General features: G+C 43.1%; 1 protein-coding gene across 8 annotated transcripts in view; it reads left to right on the forward strand.

The window, feature by feature from the left end:
* The window catches only part of LOC140493853 (liprin-alpha-1-like), a 224,078-nt gene that overhangs the window by 91,640 nt on the left and 111,270 nt on the right, over nt 1-21,168 (forward strand). For all 8 annotated transcript variants that reach the window (XM_072592832.1, XM_072592827.1, XM_072592831.1 and 5 more), the window contains exons 2-3: nt 11,378-11,479; nt 18,678-18,842. In XM_072592832.1, coding sequence (XP_072448933.1) covers nt 11,378-11,479; nt 18,678-18,842 — 267 coding nt within the window. The remainder of the gene's footprint in view (nt 1-11,377; nt 11,480-18,677; nt 18,843-21,168) is intronic.

Here is a 21,168-nt window from a genome sequence, read left to right on the forward strand (position 1 = left end):
TAACGATGACACACCTCTCCCTCTTTTTTCCATCACCGTGTTCTTACTGAAACATCTAAATCCTGGAAACTGCACCAAACATTACTGTCCCTGCTCTATCCATGTCTGTCAAATGGCCACAACATCAAAGTCCCAGGTTCCACCTTTGAGGCAGGACAGTGAGGTTTGGTCCCTGGGATGAGTGGTTTGTCTTAATGGAGGATGAATAAATTAGGCCTTTACTTTCTGGAGGTAAAAATAAATGGATTACGTACTAGAGAAGGTGCAAACTTGACCTACTCTTGGGAAATAAGGCAGGGCAGGTGACTGAGGTGTCAGTGGGGGAGCACTTTGGGGCCAGTGACCATAATTCTATTAGATTTAAAATAGTGATGGAAGCAGATAGACCCAGATCTAAAAGTTGAAGTTCTAAATTGGAGAAAGGTCAATTTTGACGGTATTAGGCAAGAACTCCCAGAAGCTGATTGGGGGCAGATGCTCGCAGGTAAAGGGACGGCTGGAAAATGGGAAGCCTTCAGAAATGAGAATCCAGAGAAAGAATATTCCTGTTAGGGTGAAAGGAAAGGCTGGTAGGTATAGGGAATGCTGGATGACTAAAGAAATTGAGGGGTTGGTTAAGAAAAAGAAGGAAACATATGTCAGGCATAGACAGGATAAATCGAGTGAACACAGTCTGCCAATTTCTCAGCAACAGACCCAAACAAGCAGACAAAACCCATCCAGAAACCCTAGCCACTTTCCCCTACGACAAAGACATCTCAGAAATGACTGCCAGACTACTCAGACCCCTAGGCATAATGGTAGCCCACAAACCCACCAACATACTAAAACAGCAGCTAATGAACTTGAAAGACACTATACAGACAAGAAGTAAATACCTTGCAAGGACTGTAACAAACACTACATTGGACAAACAGGCAGAAAACTAGCCACCAGGATACGTGAACATCAACTAACCACAAAAAGACATGACCCGCTCTCACTAGTATCCTCACATACAGGTGAGGAAATACACCACTTCGACTGGGACAACACATCCATCCTTGGATAAGCCAAACAGAGACGTGCAAGAATTCCTAGAAGCCTGGGCACTCCAACCAGAACGCACTCAACAAAGATATTGACTTGGATCCCATTTAGCACCCCTTGAGAAAAAGAACAGGAAATGACATCACCAACCGTAGAAACCTAAACATGTAAATAAAAAGCGGGCTATACCAGCATTGCTTCACCAGCAGCTCACCGAGGATGCTACCTAGTATTGTGACAAAACGCCTGAAAACAAACCTTCCAGTTCAGTGACCAAACTTATATCCAGAACCTCAAACTCGCTCAGAATAGCGTGTCACATATTTAAAATCAGGATGAAAAGAAATCTCTTTTGAGGGCAGTGAATCTGTGGAATTCTTCACTGTAGAGGGTTGTCGAGACTGGATTGACATGTATATTCAATGCTGAGAGAGTGTTTTTTAATCTCCTAAGGGAATAAAGGGTTATGGGGAATTGGTGGGAAAATGAAGTTAAGGTTTATGAACCAACCATGATCTCATGAAAATTTGGAGCAGACATGATGGCCTGCTTCTGCTCCTACTTCAGGTCTAACAGTTGCAAGTCGAAATGGGACCAATTAATGTTCAAATAACAGATTACACGTAGGTCAATATTTTACTGTTTGAAATGCAGCTCTACAGGCTGTCCCCATGTTGTGAATGATTTCTGTTCTTGAGTACATTCAGATACAGTGCAGGGTAATATAAAGGAGCCGCCTGTAAGTATAAGACATGTTCCATATGTCATATTGTTCAAATTACAGCAGGGGCCCCCACACTTTGATGGAGACATATATTTAATTGATTTATGGGATAAATCTCCATAGCTGCTTTCAATCAGCTGTTTACAGGACTTGCAGTTTTATGGTTTTAACACAAAAGTAGAAGGACCCCGAATGTCACTTTTCTTTGTGACTTGGTATCGTTGTGGGTCACAGATGACACATTTGCTCAGTGAAAGACAAATTGAATAGTTTCCATTGAAATGAAATATTTTGAACTGTAATGAAATTTCTGAGAAGATTCTCTTATTAATTATAACAGTGATTTCATCTTTTAATTAAAAGTTCTCCAGGGTACAGTGGCTTTATTTCCTCCTCCAGAGTTGAATTTATTGCAAATTCTATTTTTAATGGACTTCCTAAAGTCTGCATTAGCAACCATGTTGTAGCTGTGACTTTTCAGAGCCTAAATTACAGCATTACAGCATTAAAGTGCTCTAGAATTCCTTATACCACTCAAAAGTAGAATAAATTTGTTTACAGTCTTGGTCAATGCTCCACAACCTAAAAACAAATGCATACAATAATGTTGCACAGTGTAACTGAAAGACATTGCTATGCCTTTCACTTTCAAGTTGCCTGTGCTGCATTCCCATTGACACACTGAAACGCACAATCATAATTTGTGATGTGATTGTTCAAATTAAGCACTTGTAAATAAACTCTTTTCTTTGTCTGGGCTGAGCCCTCCCTCTGCTCAATGCAGGCAGGCAACAAGTTGTCTCCACTTTCTGACCCAACTGGTTTTGCTTCTCCTCTGTGCTTACACTTCTCCAGACACACAGTGGTGGATTTTTTGATTCACCTGTGTTCTGAGAACTGAATAATTTATTTGTACTGTATTAAATATTAAGTTTAGAAACTGATATGTAGTGTTGTTACATAGTGACTTTTTGGCAATTGAGAAATTGCAGCTAATGCATAAATGTGTTTTTGTAATTACAATAGCAATCCTGTATTCATACATTGAGTGATGTGTAGTGCTGATTTTTGTACGTTAGTAATTTTCACATTGCAAACTTGCAGCCTGCCACACTATTGAGTTATCAAGAGGAACAAAACTCAAGTGACCTATAATCTTCCAATATATTGGAATCTTCTGTTTAATTCTGATTTTCCAATTTTTATTGCAATGGATGGACTCCATCTTTGGGCTGTACACATTTGTAACTTAAATTTGATGACCACTTGTCGTCTTTGAGAATAATGGTCTCTGATAAGATTGCCACTGTTTGGTCCTTTTAATAAAATGTTCCTACGAATTGTAGGTGGAAAATTCTAACTATGAATATGGGCCAAGTGCTGTAAAATGGGATTAGAATAGTCATAGAGTCATAGAGATGCACAGCACGGAACCAGACCCTTCGGTCCAATCCGTCCAGGCCAATCAGATGTCCCAACTCAATCTGGTCCCACCTGCCAGCACCCAGCCCATAATCCCTCCAAACCCATTCTTATTCATATACCCATCCAGATGCCTTTTAGGCTGCCATGTTTGTCTTTTCAACAAAAGCAATTACAACTCATTGCAAGGGGAGCACCTTAGGAAATCTTGGCATGCTAAACTAATCCATAAGTAGGAGCTTTATCTTTGCCATGGTTATGTGAAATAATCTGATGAACATAGAACATAGAAAAATACAGCGCAGTACAGGCCCTTTGGCCCTTGATGTTGTGCCGATCCAAGCCCACCAAACCTACACTAGCCCACTATCCTCCATATGCCTATCCAATGCCCGTTTAAATGCCCATAAAGAGAGAGAGTCCACCACTGCTACTGGCAGGGCATTCCATGAACTCACGACTCGCTGAGTAAAGAATCTACCCCTAACATCTGTCCTATACCTACCACCCCTTAATTTAAAGCTATCAAATTTGAGTCTTTTCAAATTTGAAAATTCAAGGAATAGATTAGAGAGTTGAGCCTGTTCAGTCATTCAGCACCATTTATCTACCTGTGCTCTATTTCCTTACAAATGTATTATTTTACACCAAGATTATTTAAGAAACATGGATGTAAAATATATAACCGGGTCCAGTCGCATTCATGTTTAGTTTTGGCGCATGCACTTCAAGTCAAATCAACTGCAAAGGTCTCCAAGCATGACAACTACGTTATAAGTGACTTCCTTTGTTGTTTCAATGATGTGGGTGTCAGCAACAGAGTGAGCATATACTGCCTGTCTCCAACTGTCCTTGAACTGAATGGTTTAAAAAAAAAATTTTAAAAAAAAGTTTGTTGTGGCCATTTCAACCATACTGTTGTGGTCATATGTAGACCAGACCAGGTAAGGATGACAGAATTAGAGTCATAGAGATGTACAGCACGGAAACAGACCCTTTGGTCCAACCTGTCCATGCCGATCAGATATCCCAATCCAATCTAGTCCCACCTGCCAGCACCTGGCCCATATCCCTCCCAACCCTTCCTATTCATAGACCCATCTAGATGCCTTTTAAATGCTGCAATTGTACCAGCCTCCACCACATCCTCTGGAAGCTCATTCCATACACGTACCACCCTCTGCATGAAAAAGTTGCCCCTTAGGTTTCGCTTATATCTTTCCCCTCTCGCCCTAAACCTATGCCCTCTAGTTCTGGACTCCCTGACCCCAGGGAAAAGACTTTGTCTATTTATTGTATCCATGCTCCTCATGATTTTGTAAACCTCTATAAGGTCACCCCTCAGCCTCTGACGGTCCAGGGGAAACAGCCTCTTCCTATAGCTCAGATCCTCTAACCCTGGCAACATCCTTGTAAATCGTTTCTGAACCCTTTCAAGTTTCACAACATCTTTCCGATAGAAAGGAGACCAGAATTGCACGCAATATTCCAACAGTGGCCTAACCAATGTCCTGTACAGCCACAACATGACCTCCCAACTTCTGTACTCAATACTCTTGACCTATAAAAGAAAACATACCAAACGTCATGCTGCAGTTGTATAAGACTCTGGTGCGGCCGCATCTGGAATATTGTGTGCAGTTTTGGTCGCCATACTATAGGAAGGATGTGGAGGCACTGGAACGGGTGCAGAGGAAGTTTACCAGGATGTTGCCTGGTATGGTAGGAAGATCCTATGAGGAAAGGCTGAGGCACTTGGGGTTGTTTTCATTGGAGAAAAGAAGGTTTAGGGGTGATTTGATAGAGGTGTACAAGATGATTAGGAGGTTAGATAGGGTTGACAGTGAGAACCTTTTTCCACGTATGGAGTCAGCTATTACAAGGGGGCATAGCTTTAAATTAAGGGGGGGTAGATATAGGACTGATGTTAGGGGTAGGTTCTTCACTCAGCGAGTCGTAAGTTCATGGAATGCCCTGCCAGTAGCAGTAGTGGACTCTCCCTCTTTATGGGTATTTAAGCGGGCATTGGATAGGTATATGGAGGATAGTGGGTTAGTGTAGGTTAGGTGGGCTTTGATCGGCGCAACATCGAGGGCCGAAGGGCCTGTACTGCGCTGTATTCTTCTATGTTCTATGTTCTATGTCACCTTCACTGTCCTATCTACCTGTGACTCCACTTTCAAGGAGCTATGAACCTGCACTCCAAGGTCTCTTTGTTCAACAACACTCCCACGGACCTTACCATTAAGTGTATAAGTCCTGCTAAGATTTGCTTTCCCAAAATGCAGCATCTTGTACTTATCTGAATTAAATTCCATCTGCCACTTCTCGGCCCATTGGCCCATCTGGTCCAGATCCTGTTGTAATCTGAGATAACCCTCTTCGCTGTCCACTACACCTCCAATTTTGGTGTCATCTGCAAACTTAATAACTGTATCTCTTATGCTCATATCCAAATCATTTATGTAAATGACAAAAAGTAGAGGGCCCAGCACCAATCCTTGTGGCACTCCACTGATCACAGGCCTCCAGTCTGAAAAACAACCCTCCACCACCACCCTCTGTCTTCTACCTTTGAACCAGTTCTGTATCCAAATGGCTCGTTTTCCCTGTATTCCATGAGATCTAACCTTGCTAATCAGTCTCCCATGGGGAATCTTGTTGAACGCCTTACTGAAGTCCATATAGATCGCATCTACTGCTCTGCCCTGATCAATCCTCTTTGTTACTTCTTCAAAAAACAATAGTTAAGTGTTTTTGACTGGCACAGATATGATAGCGAAAAGCCATTTTTTTGTGCTGTAGACTTTTATGGCAATTTGCTGCCTGACTCTGAAAATGAACATAGAACATTACAGTGCAGTTCAGGCCCTTCGGCCTTCGCTGTTGCACCGACCTGTGGAACCAATCTGAAGCCTATCTATCCTACACTATTCCATTTTCATCCACCTGTCTAACCACAGACCATTTAAATGCCCTTAAAATTGATGAGTCTGCAACTGTTGCAGGCATTGCGTTCCACATCTTCTACTGAGTAAAGAAACTACCTCTGACATTCGCCCTGTTTCTGTCATCCCTCAATTTAAAGCTATGTCCCCTCGTGCTAGCCATCACCATCTGAGGAAAAATGCCCTCACTGTCTACCCTATCTAACCCTCTGATTATCTTATGTCTTAATTGAGTCACCTCGCAACCTCCTTCTCTCTAACAAAAACACCCTCAAGTCTCTCAGCCTTTCCTCATAACACCTTCCCTCCATACCAGGCACCATCCTAGTAAACCTCTGCACACTTTCCAAAGCTTCCACATCCATCCTGTAAAGCGGTAACCAGAACTATATACAATATTCCAAGTGTAGCCACATCACAGGTTTGTACTGCTGCAGCATGACCTTGTGGCTCTGATATTCAATCCCTGTACATTGAAAGCTAACCTACTGTGTGCCGTCTTAACAACCCTATCAACCTGGGTGGCAACTTTCAGGGACCTATGTATGTGGACACAGATCTCCCTGCTCATCTACACGACCAATAATCTTACCTTTAACTCAGTACTCCTTATTCCTGTTGCTCCTCCCAAAGTGCATCACCTCACACTTTCCCACATTAAACTCTGCCGAGGACATGGAGGTCCTGGGCCTCCTTCACCGCCGCTCCCTCACCACCAGACGCCTGGAGGAAGAGCGCCTCATCTTCCGCCTCGGAACACTTCAACCCCAGGGCATCAATGTGGACTTCAACAGCTTCCTCATTTCCCCTTCCCCCACCTCATCCTAGTTTCAAACTTCCAGCTCAGTTACTGTCTCCTTGACTTGTCCGACCTGCCTATCTTCTTTTCCACCTATCCACTCCACCCTCTCCTCCTTGACCTATCACCTTCATCCCCTCCCCCACTCACCCATTGTACTCTATGCTACTCTCTCCCCACCCCCACCCTCCTCTAGCTTATCTCTCCATGCTTCAGGCTCACTGCCTTTATTCCTGATGAAGGGCTTTTGCCCGAAACGTTGATTTCGCTGCTCGTTGGATGCTGCCTGAACTGCTGTGCTCTTCCAGCACCACTAATCCATTTGCCACTTCTCAGCCTAGCTCTGCAGCTTATCCATGTCCCTCTGTAACCTGCAACATCCTTCACCACTATCCACAACTCCACTGACCTTCGTATCATCTGCACATTTACTAACCCATCCTTCATCTAACCCTCATCTAGATCATTTATAAAAATGACAAACAGCAATTGCTCCAAAACAGATCCTTGTGGTACACCACTAGTGACTCAACTCCAGAATGAACATTTCCCATCAACCTGGATTAGTGGTGCTGGAAGAACACAGCAGTTCAGGCAGCATCCAAGGAGCAGTAAAATCGACGTTTCGGGCAAAAGCCCTTCATCAGGAATAAAGGCAGTGAGCCTGAAGGGTGGAGAGATAAGCTAGAGGAGGGTGGGGGTGAGGAGAAAGTAGCATAGAGTACAATGGGTGAGTGGGGGAGGGGATGAAGGTGATAGGTCAAGGAGGAGAGGGTGGAGTGGATAGGTGGAAAAGAAGATGGGCAGGTAGGACAAGTCATGGGGACAGTGCTGCGCTGGAAGTTTGTAACGAGGGTGAGGTGGGAGAAGGAAAAATGAGGACACTGTTGAAGTCCACATTGATGTCTTGGGGTTGAAGTGTTCCGAGGCAGAAGATGAGGCGTTCTTCCTCCAGGCGTCTGGTGGTGAGGGAGCGGCGGTGAAGGAGGCCCACGACCTCCATGTCCTCGGCAGAGTGGGAGGGAGAGTTGAAATGTTGGGCCACAGGACGGTGTGGTTGATTGGTGCAGGTGTCCCGGAGATGTTCCCTAAAGCGCTTTGCTAGGAGGCGCCCAGTCTCCCCAATGTAGAGGAGACCGCATCGGGAGCAACGGATACAATAAATGATATTGGTGGATGTGCAGGTAAAACTTTGGATGTGGAAGGGCCTTAGATGGAGGTGAGGGAGGTGTTGTGGGTGCAGGTTTTGCAATTCCTGCAGTGGCAGGGGAAGGTGCCCGGATGGGAGGGTGATTTGTCGGGGGGGCGTGGACCTGACCAAGTAGTCACGGAGGGAATGGTCTTTGCGGAAGGTGGAAAGGGGTGGGGAGGGAAATATATCCCTGGTGGTGGGGTCTGTTTGGAGGTGGCGGAAATGTCGGCGGATGATTTGGTTTATGCGAAGGTTTGTAGGGTGGAAGGTGAGCACCAGGGGCGTTCTGTCCTTGTTACGGTTGGAGGGGTGGGGTCTGAGGGCGGAGGTGCGGGATGTGGACGAGATGTGTTGGAGGGCATCTTTAACCACGTGGGAAGGGAAATTACGGTTTCTAAAGAAGGAGGCCATCTGGTGTGTTCTGTGATGGAACTGGTCCTCCTTGGAGCAGATACGGCGGAGGCAGACTTATTTCCCATCAACCACCTACTTCAAGAAGCCATGAGTACCATTAGTCTGGTTAATCCACTTTTATATATTAAGCTAATGTCCGCTTGCAGGAATTCATCCAGTGCTGTTTGAAGGCCTTTCAGCAATACACATTCACTGTACAAAGTGTAAAATGTAGAGTTTGACTTGTCAATGTAAAAGCAAGTGTTGAGACAGATTTCAGAAAGATGAGTTTGAACATATTTCGAGAAATTTTCACTTTCTCAGGATGTCCCAGAGCACATTGTGGTGTATGTCTGAAGTGTCGTCAGTCCATAAGGAAGCCAGTCTATACATAGCAAGTTCCCTCATTTTGTCATCAGATAACTGGCCAGGTAAAAATGTTTTAATTGTGTTGCTTGAGGTAGATGTTGATCAGGACACTGAACATTCCTGTTTGTAATTGAGATCTTGGATACTTGTCTTCACCCAAACAGCTTTACCTCACAAGCGTCTCTCCAAATTCCTCATGATTATCATGCAGCTTGTCTGACATACAATATTGGATGAGTGTAATCTGCTTGAACTAAATGTTGGGAAAACCAAAACAGTGAATCCTCTAAACAGTGCAGTTGCTTGGAGGATCTGCACATTCCCATTGACATGCAGGTACACTGAATTCCAGTCTCAAGCTGCTGCCTTGCCTGGACCAACAGCAACAAAGATAAGGGATTTCAGACCAGAGCTCTTGATTTAAGCCCCTGAGGCCCCATCGTAAATGTGATTATCTGGTTACCAATTCCATCCTCTTCCTTCAACCGTCTAACCGATTTCTGTGCAACCTGGGTGATGCATTTGACCTCATGGTGAGCTTCTGACTTGTCTCCACTCCAGCACCAAAATTGTTCACTTCCATTTCTGTAACATTACCTGGGATTGGCTGTGACCTAGCTCATTTGCTGAAAATGTAATTCATTTCTTTACCTCCAGTTTCCCATTCGGGTTTTCCTGTATTGTCTACAGCTTCCACCCTAAATAACTTTGTGCTCATTGAAAACTCCACATTCTACCTTTGAATATATCCCATTCATTCAGTACCCTATAATCACTGACTTGCAGTATCTCTACCCTGCAGCACTTACCTTTTTAAAAATTCACATCCTTATTTACAGATCTTTCCATAGCTTGCCTGCCTTCTGTTAATGAAAAGTAACTTTACACATAGTAATGTGATGATGACTACATCTTGTTTTTGTGATATTGATTGAGATACAGAACTGGCTCAAAGCTAGAAGACAGAGGGTGCTGGTGGAGAGTTGTCTTTCAGACTGGAAGGCTGTGACCAGTGGTGTACCAAAAGGATCATTGCTGGGTCCACTGCTTTTTGTCATTTATATAAATGCTGTGGATGTGAATGGTTAAAAGTTTGCAGATGACACCAAAATTGAAGGTATAGTAGACAATGAAGGTGGTTATCTCAGATTTACAATTAAACCTGAAAGTAAGGATGTTCTGCGTCAGTTATACAGGACTTTGGTAAGGTCACATTTTGATTATGGTGCGCAGTTCGTTTACTTATTTAAGGAAAGGTATTAATGCACAGGATGTAGCTCAGTGGAGGTTTAGTAGATTGATACCTGGAATGAGGGCGTTGTCTTTATGTTGGACAGGCTGGGTTTGATGCCACTAGACTTTAGAGTGAGGGGTGACTTAGTTGACGTGTCTTAGATACCAAATGATCTTGACAGTGTGGAAGTGGAAAGACTGTTGCCTCTGAAGTGCTCTGTTTTAAAACTGGGTTGACCATTTTAGGACTCAAATGAGAAAAAAAGTTTGAGGTTTATGTGACTTTGGAACCTCTCTGCTTCTAAAGGCAGTGAAATGGCAATCCAGCATAGGTAGATACATTCTTGTCAGATCATGTTGGATGCCATCAGGGTGGATGGGAATGTGCAATTCAAAACAAAAACTCACTACTCGTGATCTTATTCAATGGTGAATCAGGCTTTAGGGGCCAAATGTCATCGTCCTGCTCTTATTTTGTAGGATTGTTTCTGCATCTCTTGATGAGCATGATGGTATGTTTTTGTCTTCCTGTCTCACTGGATATGTGCTGTGATCACTTGGATGAAATGGTTCAGCTACTGTCTAAACTACTCAATGAAGGATAACTACTTAAATAACATGAAATGGTGCTGCAACCCTGTAATTATCTGAAAACAAAATGTTAATTTTTGGGAAGATTGAAACTTAAGACAAAGTGGACCTGCTTTTAAACTGTGATTTTATAATGATTGGAATTGCTCTTCTGAACAGAGCTATCAATTTATGACAGAGTTGAGAAATTTCTTCTGAAGGTATTGAATCTGTAGATGCATTTACTGCAGAAAGCTATCAAGGCTGGGTCATTGAGTATATTCAGGGCTGAGGGAAACACATTTTTAATCAGTGAGGGCATCAAGGGTCTCGGGAAAAGGCAAAAAATGGGGTCAAGGATTATCAGATCAGCCATGATCTCGTTAAATGATTGAATGGACCTGATGGGCTGAAAGGAGCTGACAAAGTCAATTTCTTATGGTCTTATGGATTTGTTTACAGGAGTTTACTATTGCTTTGACTCAGTTGCATATTAACCATTTACTTAGGCACAGCACCCATCTCGAGTACATACAGTCCAAAAGAAGCTTTGCATTTCTGGTGAATAGTTGTAACTGAATGCTAGTTTAGAAGAATTTTCTCCGATTTAGCTGGCAAATAAGTTAGATTTTTCTGTTTTATGGTTCTGTTTAATAGCAAGTGTCTAAATTTAAACCAGTCCCATATTTCTTTTATAGGAGTTTGCAGCACTCACAAAAGAATTAAATGTATGCAGAGAGCATCTCCTGGAAAGAGAGGAAGAAATTTCTGAACTGAAAGCAGAAAGAAACAACACTCGGGTAACTGAACTATAAATAATGAAAACATATCCTTACTTCATGCAATTGTAAATTTAATGCAAAGTAAGAATGCTAATGGAGCTGTCATTTGCAATCCCCACAGTAGAATTTTGTCACTTTTTAAAAATAAATCATTATTTTGTTATAATTGTCAAGAGGTTGGATTTGTTGTTCTTGTATTTCCCAGATTAAAACTGAAATATTACTTGGTTAGTTACGGCTTCTAAACTTTTACCCATTGCCACCTAACAAACATGGTGGCACGGTGGCTCAGTGGTTAGCACTGCTGCCTCACAGTGCCAGAGACCTGGGTTCAATTCCAGCCTCAGGCGACTGTCTGTATGGAGCTTGCACATTCTCCCCGTGTTTGCATGAGTTTCCTCCGGGTGCTCCAGCTTCCTCCCACAGTCCAAAGATGTGCAGGTCAGGTGAATTGGCCATGCTAAATTGCCCATAGTGTTCGGTGCAATAGTCAGAGGGAAATGGGTCTGGGTGGGTTACTCTTCGGAGGGTTTTATTTGTTGAACTATATGGCTGTGTCTTTTCAAGGCTTGATCTCCACAAAATATTTATTAACTAAGATTTCAATGGGCACTTTCAAATTTCAGAACACTTGGAGAACAATATCAGTTGAAGTGCATATATGGAATAGTAAGGAATTTAACTGCAATACATTGTTTATTTTTTGGCTGCTAATGACCACTGCCTGATGACCATATAGGAACACAGTATAGAACACAGCACAGTACAGGATCTTCGGCCCATGATGTTGTGCCGAGCATTTATCTTAATCTAAGATCACCTTAACCCACACACCCCTCAATTTACAGCAGTCCATGTGCTTGTCCAGCAGTTGCTTAAATGTCCCTAATGTCTCTGACTCTACGACCACCACTGGCAATGCATTCCACATACCCACACTCTCTGCATAAAGAACCTACCTCTGACATCTCCCCTAAACCTTCCTCCAATCATCTTAAAATTATGATCCCTCATGGCAGCCATTTTTGCCTTGGAGAAAAGTTTCTGGCTATCTACTCTACCTCTGCTTCCCATTACCTTGTATACCACTATCAAGTCACCTCTCTTCCTCCTTCCCTCCAGTGTGAAAAGCCTGAGCTCACGCAACCTCTCTTCATAAGACAGGCCCTCCAATCCAGGCAGCATCCTGGTAAATCTCCTCTGCACCCTCTCTGAAGCACCAACATCCTTCCTATTATGAGATACCCAGAACTGGACACAATATTCCAAGTGCGGTCTAACCAGGGTTTTACAGAACTGCAGCAAAACCTTGTGGCTCTTAAACTCAATTTCCCTATTAATTTAAGCTAAAACACCATAAGCCGCCTTAACAACCCTGTCAACTTGGGTGGAAACTTTGAGGGATCTATGTACGTGGACCTCAAGATCCCGCTATTCCTCCACACTGCCAAGAATCCTGTCTTTAACCCTGTACTCAGCATTCAAATTCAACCTTCCAAAATGCACCACTTCACATTTATCCAGGTTGAACTCTATCTGCCACTTCTCAGCCTCTGCTTCCTGTCAATGTCCTGTTGTAGCCTGTTGTTGACACTATTTAGAATGCAACCAACCCTTGTATCATAGGCACACTTACTAACCCACCCTTCCACTTCATTCAAGTCATTTATAAAACAACTAAATGCAGAGGCCCAAGAACAGATCCCTACAGGACACCACTGGTCACCGACCTCCAAACGGAATTCTTCCTATCCACTACCACTTGCTATCGTCTTTCGGCCAACCAATTCTGTATCCAGACAGCCAAATTTCCTTGTATCCCATACCTCCTAACTTGCCGAATGAGCCTATTGTGGGGAACCTTATCAAATTGTTTACTGAAATCCATATACACCACATCCGCTGCTCAACCTTTGTCATCTTGTCTTGTCCCATCCTCAAAGAACTCAGTAAGGCTTGTGAGGCATGGCCTGTCCCTCTCAGAGCCATGTTCACTCTCTTTAATCACACTCTGTTTTTCCAAATAGTCATAAATCCTATCTCTCAGAATCCTTTCCAGTACCTTGCTTACTACAGAGGTAAGACTGACTGGTCTGTAATTCCCAGGGATCTCCCTATTCCCTTTCTTGAACAGAGGAACAGCATTTGCCTCCCCCCAATCATCTGGTATTGCTCCTGTGGAGAGTGAGGATGCAAAGATCATCACCAAAGGTACAGCAATCTCATTCCTCGTTTCCCATAATAACCTTTGATATATCTGGTCCGGCTTTGGGGAATTATCTATTTTGATGCTTCCCAGAATCTCCAACATATCCACTTCCTTCATATCAAATTGTTCAAGCCTATCAACAAAGTTCCCTCTCTCTAGTGAATACTGAAGCAAAAAACTCATTTAGGGCCTCCCTGACCTCTTCAGACTCCAGGCGCAACTTCCCTCCAGAATCCCTGATCGACCCTACCTTCTCTCTGATCATTCTCTTACTCCTCACATACATGTAGAATGCCTTTCGCTTTCCCTAATCTTTCCCGCCAAGGCTTGTTCCTGACCCCCCAGCTCTCCTCAATCCATTTTTGCGTTCTTTCTTAGCTAACCTGTAATCCTCTAAAGCTGTATCAGATCCTTGCTTCCTCAACCTTAAGTTTCCTTTTTCTTTTTGATGAGAACCACCTCTATTCTTGACATCCAAGGCTCCTTCACCTTAGCATTCCTTGCCTGCCTCAGTGGGACAAGGTTATCTAACACTCCCAACAAAGGGTCCTTAAACAGCCTCCACATTTCTGTTGTGCATTTCCCTTAAAACAATTGTTCCCAATTTATACTCCATAGCTCCAGTTTAATAGCAGTGTTATTTCCCCTCCCCCAATTAAATACCTTTCATACTGTCTGCTCCTATCCCCCTCCATGGCTATGGTAACGATGAGGCAGTTGTGGTCACTGTCAGAAAGTGCTCTCCCACGGAGAGATCTAATACCTGGCCTGGCTCACTGCGTAGTACCAAATCCAGTATGGCCTCCCCTGTAGGCCTATGAACATATTGAGTCAGGAATCTTTCTTGAACACACCTGACAAAACTGGTTCCATCCTGACCATTGGCACAAAAGAGATTCCAATCAGTATTAGCGAAGTTGAAGTCACCATAACAACAACTCAGTTACATCTGCATCTTTCCAAGATCTGCTGTCCAATCTGTTCTTCCATCTCTCTGCTGCTATTGTGTGTTCTATAGAAAACACCCAATAAAGAGACTGCTCCTTTCCTGTTACTGACTTCCACACAATAGACAAACTCTTCTCAACAACTAAGAGGAAAAAGGCAGCTTCTGTTAGGATGAGACGTGAAGACTCGGTTAGGGTGCTTGAGAGTTACAAGTTAGCCAGGAAAGACCGAAAGAGAGAGCTAAGAAGAGTCAGGAGGGGACTTGAGAAGTCATCGGCAGATAGGATCAAGGAAAACCCTGAAGCTTTCAAGAGGTATATCAAAAATAAAAGAATGACTAGAGAAAGATTAGGGCCAATCAAGAATTGTAGTGGGAAGTTGTGCGTAGAGTCAGAGGAGACTGGACAATGCTAAAGGAATAGTTTTCATCAGTATTCACACTGGAAAAAGACAAAGTTTTCGAGGAGAATATTGAGATACAGGCTATTAGACTTGACTGGATTGAGGTTCACAAGGAGGAGGTGTTAGCAATTCTGGAAAGTATGAAAATAAGTCCCCAGGGCTGGATGGGATTTATCCTAGGATTCTCTGGGAAGTCAGGGAGGAGATTGCAGAGCTTTTGGCTTTGATCTTTATGTTGTCATTGTCTACAGGAATAGTGCCAGATGGCTGGAAGATAGCAAATGTTGTCCCCTTGTTCAAGAAGGGGAGTAGAAACAACCTTGGCAATTATAGACCAGTGAGCCTTCCTTTGGTTGTGGATAGTGTTGGAAAAGTTTATAAAAAGATAGAATTTATAATTATCTAGAGAAGAATGAGTTGATTAGGGCTCGTCAACATGGTTTTGTGAAAGGTAGGTTGTGCCTCACAAACCTTATTGACACACCTTTCAGAAGGTGACCAAACAGGTGGATGAGGGTAAAGCGGTAGATGTGCTGTATAAGGATTTCAGTAAGGCGTTTGATAAGGTTCCCCACAGTACGCTATTGCACAAAATATGGAGGTATGGGTTTGAGGTTGATGTATCGGTTTGGATCAGAAATTGGCTAGCTGAAAAAGACTGGGTGGTGGTTGATGGAAAGTGTTTATCCTGGAGTTCAGTTACTAGTGGGGTACCACAAGGATCTGTTTTGGGGCCATTGCTGTTTGTCATTTTTATAAATCACTTAGATGAGGGCGTAGAAGGATGGGTTAGTAAATTTGCAAATGACACTAAAGTTGGTGGAGTTGTGGATAGTGCATTTTACAGAGGGACATAAATAAGCTGCAGAGCTAGGCTGAGAGTTGGCAAATGTAGTTTAATGCAGAAAAATAAGAGGTGATCTACTTTGGAAGGAGTAACAGGAATACAGAGTATTGGGCTAATGGTCAGACTCTTGGTAGTGTAGATGAGCAGAGAGATCTTTGTGTCCATGTACATAGATCACTGAAAGATGCCACCCAGGTTGATAGGGAATTAAGAAGGCGTACGGTGTGTTAGCTTTTATTGGTAGAGGGACTGAGTTTCGTAGCCATGACGTCATGCTGCAGCTGTACAAATCTCTGGTGTGGCTGCATTTGGAGTATTGCGTACTGTTCTGGTCCCCACATTATAGGAAGGATGTGGAGGCTTTGGAAAGGCTTCAGAGGAGATTTACCAGGACATTGCCTGATATGGAGGGAAGGTCTTATGAGGGAAGGCTGTGGGACTTGTGGCTATTTTCATTAGAGAGAAGAAGGTTAAGAGGTGACTTAATAGAGACATAGAAGATAATCAGAGGGTTAGATGGTGATGGCTAGCACGAGGGGACATATCTATTACCCTCAATTTAAAGCTATAGGACAGATGTAGTTTCTTTACTTGGAGTAGTAAGAGCATTTAAATGGTCATTGGATAGACATATGGATGAAAATGGAATAATGTAGGATAGTTGGGCTTCAGATTGGTTCCATAGGTCGGCATAACATCGAGGGTCGTTGTGTGTTTTGGTTTTTTTCTGTAGCTGTGATGTACTTTGTAATTAAAAATGCTTTTCCCCTCTTTTACCCTCTCCCTGTTCTTTTTAAAATATCTAAACCCTGGGACATCCAGAAACCTTTCCTGACCCTATCAAATCCATGTGTCCATTATGGCCACAACAATATAGTTCCAAGTACTGATCCATGTTCTAAGTTCATCACTCTTATTCCTGACATTCCTTCCATTGAAACAAGCACACTTTAATCCATCCCTTTGCTCTATCAACTGTGTATCCTTCCTGATAGACACTCTCCATTCTATTTCTGCCTGTTCAATAACTACTCTCTCCTCTGACCTGCAGCTGTTTCCCATTGCCCTGTCAAACTAGTTCAAACCTTCCCGAAGTACTCTGGCAAATCTCCCTCCCAGGACGTTGGTGCACCTCCATTTTAAGTGCAACCTGTCCTTCATGTCCAGGCCCCACCTTCCCCAGAAGATACCCCAATGATCTACGTATCTTAAGCTGTCCCTCCTGCACCAGCCCTGTAGTCACATGTTTCGCTGCACTTGCTCCCTGTTCCTCTCCTCACTAGCACGTGTCAACAGTAGTAACCCTGCGATTACTATTCTGCTCATCCTGCTTTTTAACTTCCAATCTAACTCCCTGAAATCACTTTTTCTGGCTATGTCATTGGTGCCAGTGTGTGTGTACTACGACTTCTGGCTGCTCACCCTCCCCCTTCAGAATCTTGTAGATTCGATCAGAGAAACCTCTGACCCTGGCGTGCGTACTTGTTATTGACGGGATCCCTGCACTGTCTGCTTGTTCCCTTTCCAACCCTTGACTGTAACCCATCGAGGAGGAAGTGAGGTCTGCAGATGCTGCAGATCAGAGTCGATGTGTATTGCTGGAAAAGCACAGCAAGTCAGGCAGTATTCGAGGAGCAGGAGAGTCGTCATTTCGGGCCGGAGCCCTTCAGGAATCTGCCTGACCTGCTGTGCTTTTCCAGCAACACACTCCCGACTGTAACCCATCTACCGTTTTCCTGTAACTGAGGTGTACTACCTCCCTGTAACTCCTCTCTACTACCCCTTCTGCCTCCCGAATAATCCGAAGTTCATCCAGCTCCAATTCCATAAGACTTTCCCAGGAGCTGGAGTTGGGTGCACTTCCTGCAGATGAAGTCGGTGGGGACACTGATGACCCTTACCCCTCACATCCTACAGGAAGAGCATGTGACTGCCCTAACATCTGTTCCCACTGTTCTGAATTCCAAAAGAGACTATTGAAAAAACTAGAACGCAAACAGAATCTGGGACAAACTTTTTCTTTTGGTTCGAGGTGGAGGGTGTTTGGGAGATGCGACCTCTGTAGTGTTTAGGTAAAGTAACCGCCCAAATACCTCACTTACTCAGCAGGCCCATATCCGCTTGTGTTTGGCGTCTGCTTCCCCTATTCACAAGGTAAGTTATTAAAGGATTAATTTGTCTCCCTAGCAGACCCCAGTCTCTGCTGTCACTGCTTCTGCTGCAAAAATGGAGGCTGCTGATTCCACGGGGTAAGTTTTTAAAAGGAGGAATTTGCCTTCGCAGCAGCCTCTTGGTCTTCACTCTCAGCCCTCACGCTGCTACTGCAAAAATGACTGTCAATGTGTGGTTGATGGTATGATACTTGAATGATTAAGATCAGAAACCAGCAGATTTTGTCTCTGAGCCGATCTGAGCAGATAACTGCAGTGGGAATTATATACTTGACTGCCATTTAGCGGAGTAGAAGAGGTAGTGATCTTGCCACAGTGGTGACTAATAGCCATTTGTATAAGGTGTCAATAGGTTTTTGGAGTTCTGAACTTCTTTCAGGGCTGTAGGGAAAATCATTTCAAGGGTGTGCTCCTGCTGTCCTGTGAGTTTTTGAGAATCTACCTTGAAAAAGTATGTTTTTCATTTAATTCCTGCTCAGGGAAACCTGCAAGTTAGATTATTAAAGTTATAATAGTTGTAATGATTAATTGAGACAAACAAGATTATCATTTGTGTTTCTGTTGCAACAGTAATATTAAGAATGTTGTGTTGTAAGTGTTGAAATAGTGTATCAATTTAATCTGTTGTTTGTATTACAGCTGCTTTTAGAACACCTCGAGTGTCTCGTTTCCCGACATGAGCGATCACTCAGAATGACGGTAGTGAAGAGGCAAGCTCAATCACCTGCAGGAGTTTCAAGTGAAGTAGAAGTTCTGAAAGCACTCAAATCGTTATTTGAGCACCACAAAGCTTTAGATGAAAAGGTATTAGATTTCTGCACGTTAGATTGTTCCACACAGTAAATCCCATCATGTGTAGAATTTGGTGATCCTTGGATCCAAGATTAGATGTTTTTTAAAAAATTGCTGAAATGATACCATTTTTGTTAGTGTTGAGCTAAAGTTGAAAAATTTCCATAGACTTTAACAAAGGAGAAAAACTGGGGATCATTTTTTGCCCTTTTTACTGTCCGGGGATATAGCCTCATTTCTTCCTGCTACCGTCATCCATGCTTTAATTGCTTCTCAACTTGACTATTCCATTCTTACACTCTCCACAAATATAAACTCAACTGAAGGTATCATAACTCCCATCCAGTGGCATTGCTTATGGTCGAGCAGCGATTTTAGAATTTCTCAGCCTCATTCTCAGATCTCTCTTTTGCTTTGTTTTGTTTCCTCTAACTGTTAACAGTCCTGCCCCTGTTATGGATTCTGTGCTCCTCTCATGCCATCATCTTTAATGTCTGTTACTTCCTTCATTCACATTGACAGCTGTGCCATTAGCAGCCCTAAGCTCTGTATTGCCCTCCCTAAATTCCTTGTTATCTTGATCTTTATCTTTATCTTTTTCTTGAAGATGTTGCTTTGACCACCTTTTGGTCAGCTCTCTTGGTTCAGTTTGGTTTTTTTGGTCTGATTGTGTTCATGTGAACTGCATTGAGGCAGTTTTCGTATAATTAGGGTTTTGTGTTGGATCATTATTGGATCTTATTGGAACTGCAGTGTCATTTATGCCTAGGGTTGCAAAGGTATAAACTTTGACATGGGGAGAGAAAAGTCAAGTTTTTTCAGTTTGTGTGCAATCCTCTGTTCTTTAGTTTTGGTGGTGGGAGCACAGATTGCACAACATGTAGTTTTATACTGCATGTGCCTGAGATTCCGCCTGTGTTCAGGACTAGCTGCCGAGATGCTTGCTCTGGATGCTGATTGGGTTCACGTGTTCTTAAAGGACAGATTGTTTGTTATTCCTGGTTCTTGTGTTTAAATACTTTCATGGCTTTAAGACAATAAGATGTAGTAACAGCAGTAGGCTGTCTGTCCCCTCCAGCCTGCTCAGTTATTCAGCAGGATCATGGCTGAGCTGACATTCCTGACTTTTCTGCCCCTTCCCTAACTGATCAAGAATCTGTTTTTAACCTTTAAATATACACAAGGTCTTTGCACCCACAGCTCTATGTGGAAAGGTGTTCCAAAGACAGACAACCCTCAGGGAAGACATTGCTCCACATCTCAGTTTTAATTTGACACCCCTTTATTCTGAGGTAGGCCCTCCACTCCTAGACTCTCCCATGAAGGAAAGCATCCTCTTACAATTGCTACCTGTTTATAAGCTGTTTATATCCCCTTCGCAGCTTGCCTTTCCCCCTATTTTTGTGTCATCTGCAAATGTGGCTACAATGCACTCACTTCCTTTCTCAACTAAAATAAAATAGTTGCAGTCCCAGCACTGATCTCTTTGGAACTGCACTGGTCATAGGTGATCAATCCGAAAAGAGCTCCTTATCTGCACACACTGTTTCCTGCCCATTATCCAATTCTCTACTTCCATGCCAGTACACTATCTCCAACACCATGGGCTCTTATCTTTGAACCTTTTCTCTCAAAGTATAATGTATCTTCCCCTTCAGACCATGTGCTTCTTGACCCACCTATCCTTCGTTCCAAAACCATTTTTCACCCAAAATTGACCTCTGTTAAAAATAGCTTTAGAGCTCCTTTTTGAAATTTTTCCAAGCTCCACATTGCCTGTCCTTTACCACCCTCCTTAACACCCATCTGTAACTCTAGAATCCCATTGAATATCCTTTTCTTTAAATCAACAATTTTTTCAACCTGATAATGTCGTCATGAAACCAATTAACTGGACCAGTCTCTCAATTACTGTGGTTACAAGAGCAATGGAATGGAACAGAATGGAACGTCACGTCACGTGTACCGAGGCACAGTGAAAAGCTTTGTCTTACGAGCAATACAAGCACATCAGAGTTAAGTAGCATAGTAAGGTAAGTAGATAATAGGTAAACAGCAGCAAAAACAAAAACACAGGCACAGACGAATGTTAAGAGTTTGTGAGTCCATTCAGTATTCTAACAACTGTAGGGTAGGAACTGTTTCGAAACTGGCTGGTGCGTGTGTTCAGGTTTCTGTACCTTCTCCCCAATGGTAGCAGTTTGTAGAAAAACATTGCCAGGGTGGGATGGATCTTTGAGAATACTGGCGGCCTTTCCTTGACAGTGGGCCTGGTAGATCGATTCTATAGATGGGAGGTTGGCCTTTGTGATTGTCCGGGCTGAGTTCACCACTCTCT

The sequence above is a fragment of the Chiloscyllium punctatum genome, chromosome 22, assembly GCF_047496795.1.
Source record: "Chiloscyllium punctatum isolate Juve2018m chromosome 22, sChiPun1.3, whole genome shotgun sequence".
Classification (NCBI taxonomy): Eukaryota; Metazoa; Chordata; class Chondrichthyes; order Orectolobiformes; family Hemiscylliidae; genus Chiloscyllium; species Chiloscyllium punctatum.